The following is an 8,829-nucleotide window of genomic DNA, read 5'->3' as shown; positions in this document are numbered from 1 at the left end:
GGTGGCGAGTAATTAAGCTAGATTACCGGTGGCGGGTAATTAAGCTAGATTACCGGTGGCGGGTAATTAATCTAGATTACCGGTGGCGGGTAATTAAGCTAGATTACCGGTGGCGGGTAATTATGCTAGATTACCGGTGGCGGGTAATTAAGCTAGATTACCGGTGGCGGGTAATTAAGCTAGATTACCGTTGGCGGGTAATTAAGCTAGATTACCGATGGCAGGTAATTAAGCTAGATTACCGTAGGCGGGTAATTAAGCTAGATTACCGATGGCGGGTAATTAAGCTAGATTACCGTTGGCGGGTAATTAAGCTAGATTACCGATGGCGGGTAATTAAGCTAGATTACCGATGGCGGGTAATTAAGCTAGATTAATGATTACAGGTATTTAAGCTCGATTAACGATTAGAGGTAATTAAGCTAGATTAACGATTACAGGTAATTAAGCTAGATTAACGATTAGAGGTAATTAAGCTAGATTAACGATTACCGGTAATTAAGCTAGATTAACGATTACAGGTAATTAAGCTAGATTAACGATTACTGGTAATTAAGCTAGATTAACGCTTACAGGTAATTAAGCTAGATTAACGATTACAGGTAATTAAGCTAGATTAACGCTTACAGGTAATTAAGCTAGATTAACGATTACAGGTAATTAAGCTAGATTACCGATGGCGGGTAATTAAGCTAGCTTTACCGATGGCGGGTAATTAAGCTAGATTACCGATGGCGGGTAATTAAGCTAGCTTTACCGATGGCGGGTAATTAAGCTAGCTTTACCGATGGCGGATAATTAAGCTAGATTACCGGTGACGGGTAATTAAGCTAGCTTTACCGATGGCGGGTAATTAAGCTAGCTTTACCGATGGCGGGTAATTAAGCTAGCTTTACTGATGGCGGGTAATTAAGCTAGACTACCGTTGGCGGGTAATTAAGCTAGATTACCGGTGGCGAGTAATTAAGCTAGACTACCCGTGGCGGGTAATTAAGCTAGATTACCGGTGGCGAGTAATTAAGCTAGATTACCGGTAGCGGGTAATTAAGCTAGATTACCGTTGGCGGATAATTAAGCTAGATTACCGTTGGCGGGTAATTAGCTAGATTACCGTTGGCTGGTAATTAAGCTAGATTACCGTTGGCGGGTAATTAAGCCAGATTAACGATTAGAGGTAATTAAGCTAGATTAACGATTACAGGTAATTAAGCTAGATTAACGATTAGAGGTAATTAAGCTAGATTAACGATTACCGGTAATTAAGCTAGATTAACGATTACAGGTAATTAAGCTAGATTAACGATTACTGGTAATTAAGCTAGATTAACGCTTACAGGTAATTAAGCTAGATTAACGATTACAGGTAATTAAGCTAGATTAACGCTTACAGGTAATTAAGCTAGATTAACGATTACAGGTAATTAAGCTAGATTACCGATGGCGGGTAATTAAGCTAGCTTTACCGATGGCGGGTAATTAAGCTAGATTACCGATGGCGGGTAATTAAGCTAGCTTTACCGATGGCGGGTAATTAAGCTAGCTTTACCGATGGCGGATAATTAAGCTAGATTACCGGTGACGGGTAATTAAGCTAGCTTTACCGATGGCGGGTAATTAAGCTAGCTTTACCGATGGCGGGTAATTAAGCTAGCTTTACCGGTGACGGGTAATTAAGCTAGCTTTACCGATGGCGGGTAATTAAGCTAGATTACCGGTGACGGGTAATTAAGCTAGCTTTACTGATGGCGGGTAATTAAGCTAGACTACCGTTGGCGGGTAATTAAGCTAGATTACCGGTGGCGAGTAATTAAGCTAGACTACCCGTGGCGGGTAATTAAGCTAGATTACCGGTGGCGAGTAATTAAGCTAGATTACCGGTAGCGGGTAATTAAGCTAGATTACCGTTGGCGGGTAATTAAGCTAGATTACCGTTGGCGGGTAATTAGCTAGATTACCGTTGGCTGGTAATTAAGCTAGATTACCGTTGGCGGGTAATTAAGCCAGATTACCGTTGGCGGGTAATTAAGCCAGATTACCGTTGGCGGGTAATTAAGCTAGATTACCGTTGGCGGGTAATTAAGCTAGATTACCGGTGGCGGGTAATTAGGCTAGATTACCGATGGCGGGTAATTAAGCTAGATTACCGATGGCGGGTAATTAAGCTAGATTACCGATGGCGGGTAATTAAGCTAGATTACACTTGGCGGGTAAATAAGCTTGATTACCGTTGGCGAATAATTAAGCTAGATTACCGTTGGCGGGTAATTAAGCTAGATTACCGATGGCGGGTAATTAATCTAGATTACCGTTGGCGAATAATTAAGCTAGATTACCGTTGAAGAATAATTAAGCTAGATTACCGTTGGCGGGTAATTAAGCTAGATTACCGTTGGCGGGTAATTAAGCTAGATTACCGTTGGCGGGTAATTAAGCTAGATTACCGATTGCGGGTAATTAAGCTAGATTACCGATGGCGGGTAATTAAGCTAGATTACCGTTGGCGGGTAATTAAGCTAGATTACCGATGGCGGGTAATTAAGCTAGATTACCGTTGGCGGGTAATTAAGCTAGATTACCGATGGCGGGTAATTAAGCTAGATTACCGATGGCGGGTAATTAAGCTAGATTACCGTTGGCGAATAATTAAGCTAGATTACCGTTGGCGAATAATTAAGCTAGATTACCGTTGGCGAATAATTAAGCTAGATTACCGTTGGCGGGTAATTAAGCTAGATTACCGATGGCGGGTAATTAAGCTAGATTACCGATGGCGGGTAATTAAGCTAGATTACCGGTGGCGGGTAATTAAGCTAGACTGCCGATAAGCATATGACTTGTGTTGGTGCACAATTCTTTGACATCTGTTGGTGCTCAGATCTATGGAATGCTCAGGTCTACTTAATCTTTTTGTGGTATAACTATCGCTTGCTCTGTGATTTACATGTGAAAATGACGGGAAAGCAATTTTAGTTTGACTGGACGTTGATTGTCAAGTCAAGCAGTGAGGTTTGAAGTTATGTAATAGATGCTTGGTCAGTTCAAAAGCTTTAACTAATGTAAGTGCAATGCCCTAAAACATTTTCTCTCCTAAGGTCTCTAAATTATTTTAATTAATATTAAGACTGAAGTAACAGATATTAATAAAAAAAACTGTCTTTTTAGACAAAGACGGGAAAAAGTAAGAGATAAGTGTAGAAAATTAAATGCCTGAAGTTACAGATATTAAATTTTCACTTTTGAACACATGATTATAAAACATCAATTATTTGAAAAAATTCTTATCTTAGTTTTTTTCACAAAAATTTCATATGCGGAAAATTTTTTTTAACATTATTTACTCTAGTATTTTGCTCCCAATATTAGCACTAGAAGAAGGCTTCTTCAAGAATTTTTTAAAGGATACTAGCTTGATACTACGTTTTACCAGGGAGGAGAGACTGACATGGTCTTTAAGAAGGTTCAAATACTTGCATATCTGAAAAAATTGAGACGACGAGTTTAATTTTTATATTTTTAAATGAGAAATATTGTGAAGCGGGAAGTAAGATAGGCAGTTTTATTGTGATGTTGATATTAGTGTCGAATAGATCTGTAGAGACCAGCCGGGAGTGTGGCGCACTCCTGTGAGCCAAGCTACTGGGCGGCAAAGTTTGAGGGAATACGACACATGTCGGCGATCCTACCCTATAGGTGCCGACTGCCCCGTGTCCGCCGGAGGTGACTTGACCCCCACACCCCGCCCGTCACCTCCCAAGTAAACCTCATTTCCTTCCCCTGCTTACACTCCTACTGAAACCTGAATAATCACATCCTTGCCGCGGTCCATAGACCCTATCGCATTGAAACCTCAAAAAAAAAAAAAAAATCTGTAGAGAGCTATACATTACGTCAATTTTTGAAACTTCGAAAACTTTGAAATTAACGAACACTTCTTCTTTTGATACGGTTTTTACTTTATCAGCTATTAACGTTTTTCTATCCATTTTATTCTCCTTATAGGGCTCAACCTGATTGGAATATTTGAGAGAAAAAATGGAAAACGCGTATTATTTTTAAAATGATATACAAGTGTCATATTAATATTGATAAAAAGGCAAACAAGAGAGAGACTGCGGCAGTTATAATAAACGTCCTGCATGGTTCGTGTGCCGAAATTACCAAGATCTATTTAACATACTTTATAAATTTTTAATTCCAATAGCTCAACTCGGCTCGCATTCTGGCTTGATAAAAACAATGAAACTAATGAATATTTTTCCAAATTTTTAAAAACTAAGACTACGTTGCATATAAAATAGGAAGCAATGATAACATTTTAATCAAAATCTTCCTAGACCCACAACGGAGGCGTTTAAATATTAACTATGAATTCATTTTATGAAACATTGTTTTATACGGACTAAGGAAGAATTAGCATTAAAAACCAAGTTTAGTTATACAGAAAAATATTTATTAACAATTTTGTTTCAAAAATTATTTAGTAATCGCGCATACGCCCGTGCACACTCAAACATTTTATTAGCCGTTTGCGAAACGACAGGCGTAGGGTTTCACAATAGCTTGGCGGCAGCAAATATTAAGCTTTTTGGACCATCAGTTGTAGGTCTTCGTTATTATTTGGAACTATTTTCACCATGAGTTGAGCTACTGCTGACCAAAGGTTCTAAACCGGGTTCAAATCGGGGGACTTGGCAGGCCAGTTCAACGTCTGTATTCCTTCACCGTTCAAGAAGGCCGTTACGACCCTAGCAGTGTGCGCTGGACAGTTGTCTTGCATGAAATGGAGACTGAAAACCAAAAATATTTATAAAACATGGTCCTTCGAGGAAAACAGTAAATTAATAATACTCTGCTGCATGTTCGAATTCGTGAATTGCGGCTGCCGATGGAATCATGGCCTCCCGCAAAACGTTTATGTAAGCGTTACCGGTCAACCTGCCCTGGATATGGTGGAGGATTCCGGCTTGATTGTTTCCCAAGCAACACCACATATTGACGTTGAAGCGGCCACTCGTCTTAGTCTCTTCGATATTCCACTGTTGCGCTCTTTGGGAACGCCTTCTGGATACCCACAAAGTTGGCGCGGAAGAAGAGCTCTGGGACCCTATTCTCTAAAAATCTAAATCATTTGGACGGTGATCCAAATCTAAACGTTTCGATCGGCTCCATTTGGATAGGGCGGTTAAAACCGTATTCTCTAACCCAAATCCAAATCGACATTTGGATCTCCCGCCAAACCTTTATCCAAACCAAATGTACGTCACTTCCTCTTTCATTACGTAATTTTACTTAGCGTTTATTGGTCAATTCTTTTGCAGCGTTTAATATAAAAGTAAAATGTTTTTAAGCCTTGGATTTTTGCATGTTAGATTGTAATAATTTTGTACAATCATGGATGTACTAATAACTATCGTTACTGGATAAATTACTGAGCCTGAAACGCGGCCATTGTTTTTCCTCCATAACCCCTAGCGCCGGCTGGCGAGAAAAGTACGAACTTATGACCGGAAGTTCTTCGATGGGACAAACAGTAGTCTTTTCCGGTCGTCGTTCATTGGCTATATCGCGTTACGTATTTACATTTTTTCCGCCAAGTCGTGAACAGCAGACAGCTACAAATTTCAGCCAATGAACGACGACCGGAAAAGACTACCGTTTGTCCCACCGTAGAACTTCCGGTTGTTTTTAACACCCGATGCCTCCCCACCCCCCTACGATTTGGTAGCCAAAGCGCGAGCTTTTTTCAACGCACGGTGGAAGGTACGCGAGATTTATCCAGTAACGATAGTTATTAGTACATCCATGGTACAATTAAGAAACCTCTTAATTTGATAGTTTAAGCTTATTAGGCCTAATTAATATTAAGTGGGAAATTAATTTGATAGTTTAAGCTTATTAGGCCTAATTAATATTAATTGGGAAATTAATTTGAATGAAAAATAGGTGGATATCTTTTATTAATTGGGAAATAATGCACACATTTTACATTTAAATTTTACAAGTAAACATTTATTTTGTGTATATAAAATTCTTAATTAATTTCACTAAGGCAAAAAATTAATTACCTACGAGGAATTAACTAGTACATATATTTAATATTAGAATTTAACTCGTTTCAAAACTAATAAAGTTTTGAACCAGTTTTTTTTAATTTAGTTAGTAAAATTTGTGATTGTCGATTGGTCAATATTGTAAATTAACCAATGGTGGAAGAAATTTTTTTTTAAACTCAATGAAACTGAAATATCAATCAATCATCTACTGAAAGAGGTATCAACCTACTTTTTTTCAAAAGAATGTAAATAAGGATTAGATGGCCGCTTGCTGCTTCAAACAAGATTTTTAATCATGAAGAGAATATTTTGTTAATTTTGGTCAAATTTAGATATTCGGTAATCGAGTTGATATGACTTGAAGCCCTTTTTGCTCATGTCTATTTTAAACTTTAATCACAGATTTCGCTTACCATTTTACAAGCATAATAAACACTACTGAAGGACGCAAATCTATCTGTGATCGGTAACGGTGACCAATATAGCAATTTGCCCAATTAATCGGTTTGAACTTCATTTGCACATTTCTACTCGTTAATTTGAAATGTTGCGAGAAATTTGAATGGAATATAAGTAGATATCTCTATCAGAAGATAATTTTTGATGTTGATATTTAAGATTCATTGAGTTAAAAAAATTGGTATTGGTATTTCAAGTAAGCTTAGATATCAACATCGGTGAATTTACGATATGGGCTTATGATGGTAGTCTGTTTATAAGATTAAATCGTTACTTTAAGTGTCACTAGACAGTATCTACCTCCAAAATCGAGAGTTAGTAACTTTATAACCATCTCCTAGTCACAGGATATCCGAGGGTCAATTTCTTATATCACTGACATGTGATAATCTGAGGAAGGCTTACTATAGCTGTCAACTTTTGGCAAGGCCTAATACCGTTTTGCTTGACTTTCGCCGTCAAATTCCTTTTAAAGCACAGATCATATAGTATCCACCCTTGATTTTCATTTCGTAACACACGTTGGTTTCGTAAACCTCGACGCGCACCACGATTAGAAACATTAAAATGCAAAAACAACACACTGACTGCATACATTTTTAGTAAATAACATTTCTTTCTACAGCTGTTTTTGGGGCTGACAGCCTGACAGACGGCGATAAAAAAAGCCTCCTCCCCGTTAAAGAGGGTGTCTTTGAGGGAACGAAATTCAAATTCAAGGCGCGTCCCTTGAATTCGTAAATACCGACGTTTAACGCAATTATAATATTGAAATCTTATACAATTAAGTTAAATTTAAGAAAACAAAGCACTACTTTCAAAGTCTAAACTTTAAAAACACGACGATAAGAGAAGGCGAAGTAACGGGCAACGAGAGGCAAACATTTAAATGGCAAAAATTAACGGCAAGCCAAGGCTTAGCGCAATTTCACCGCCTTAAAAAAAGGGCCAAGTTTAGAAATAGATTGTGGGACAATAAAAAGGTGGAAAATTATGATATTAGGCTTATATTAAAGCTTGAAACCTACTTTATATTATATTTAAAATCCATCCATAAGCAAATCCTCAAAAAATATGTAAATGACCACGAAAAAGAACCCACTCTCAAATTTTTTCGCCGTAAAAAAATGGCGGCCACAAACGGGGTAAAAAAGGCGAAAAGAGCTATCCAAATGACGATTTGGCCGGCCATTTGGCTTGCCAAATGTTTGGATAGGGTTTGAACCAAATGAAAAGGGATTTGGAGTTACAGAATACGGATTAGTGTCATTTGGGGATGAGCCGACCCCAAATCCAAATCATTTGGATTAGGAACGATCCAAATGTAGTTAGAGAATAGGGTCCCTGGAAGGTCTCAAATGGATATCTCAAAGTGAGCGTTTAAACGCTTATTGAACAACAACTAATATATAATACTTTTTCGTCAGAAAAGAGAATATATTTCTCCAAAGTTTCTCTTGGCCAAGTCAACAACTCTCGACAAAACTCCATTCGCTCTCGTCTGCGCCTTGCCGTTAACATTGGTTTACATAAAGAGCGTCGTCGTCTCACACCATGTTTCTTGAGGTTTCGCCACAAGGTTGGAACCGACAGACTGCTACCGGTGATTTCTTCCCACATATGTCCAATATTTCGCAATGAAAGTTTCGGCCTGCGAAGAGCCTCTCTTGCCAGTCTTCGTCCCTGGACATCATTTAATACCGGTGGTCTACCTTCTCGTGGTAAATCCTTCACAACGAGAATTAACAGAAAGATTATTGGCTATATACAACGAAAATACTAATTGAACCAAGATGAAATAAATCCATTAAAACCGTGAAACTAATTTACACAAATATACCATACCATGACACGACCATGTTGACGATATCTGGTGTAAGTATACTTTGCGTCGCCCACGGAACATCCAATCGCACCTGCAATATTCGCCCATGTTTCCCCTCGATCTCTCAACGCGATAATTTGAACTCGATCAGCTTCCGTAATTCGAGTCATGAATGAGAATAAGTGCCATTTATCCGAGAGGGGACGTTTATATAGTCGAATACCTTAAAACATAACCAACATGGGGGACATCGATCAAAATTCATCATCTTATGGATTTTTAAGAAAACATTTCACTAATTGCGCAAATTAAAATCCAACATGTTGTAGAAAGCCCATTATATAGAAAAAAAAACATTAAAACCGAAAATGATGTTCCGTTTCCTAAAAACATATTGTGGCATTATATTTGAACTTTGCACAAATATTAGTCTGGATAGCGTTTTATTTATACTTTGTAACTTAAACGACGGGCCCCACGTTTTTTCGTGCA

The 8,829-nt window shown here is 38.2% G+C and overlaps 1 protein-coding gene across 1 annotated transcript; it reads right to left on the bottom strand.

The window, feature by feature from the left end:
• Positions 1–4,663: 4,663 nt before the first annotated feature.
• LOC149588971 (uncharacterized) lies at positions 4,664–8,507 on the bottom strand. The gene is made up of 6 exons (XM_089861882.1): positions 8,358–8,507; positions 8,064–8,240; positions 5,654–5,711; positions 5,499–5,558; positions 4,849–5,104; positions 4,664–4,787 (listed from the first exon to the last, which is right to left on the bottom strand). The coding sequence occupies exons 1-6, from the start codon at positions 8,505–8,507 to the stop codon at positions 4,664–4,666; spliced, it is 825 nt and encodes a 274-aa protein (XP_089718008.1).
• Positions 8,508–8,829: the final 322 nt, after the last annotated feature.

The sequence above is a fragment of the Phalangium opilio genome, unplaced genomic scaffold (genome assembly GCF_054372755.1).
Source record: "Phalangium opilio isolate 3A_F unplaced genomic scaffold, DU_Popi_V2 ptg000523l_1, whole genome shotgun sequence".
In the NCBI taxonomy this organism is placed as follows: domain Eukaryota; kingdom Metazoa; phylum Arthropoda; class Arachnida; order Opiliones; family Phalangiidae; genus Phalangium; species Phalangium opilio.
Note: the sequence above shows the minus strand (reverse complement) of the source record. Positions and strands in the feature narration are given on the sequence as shown.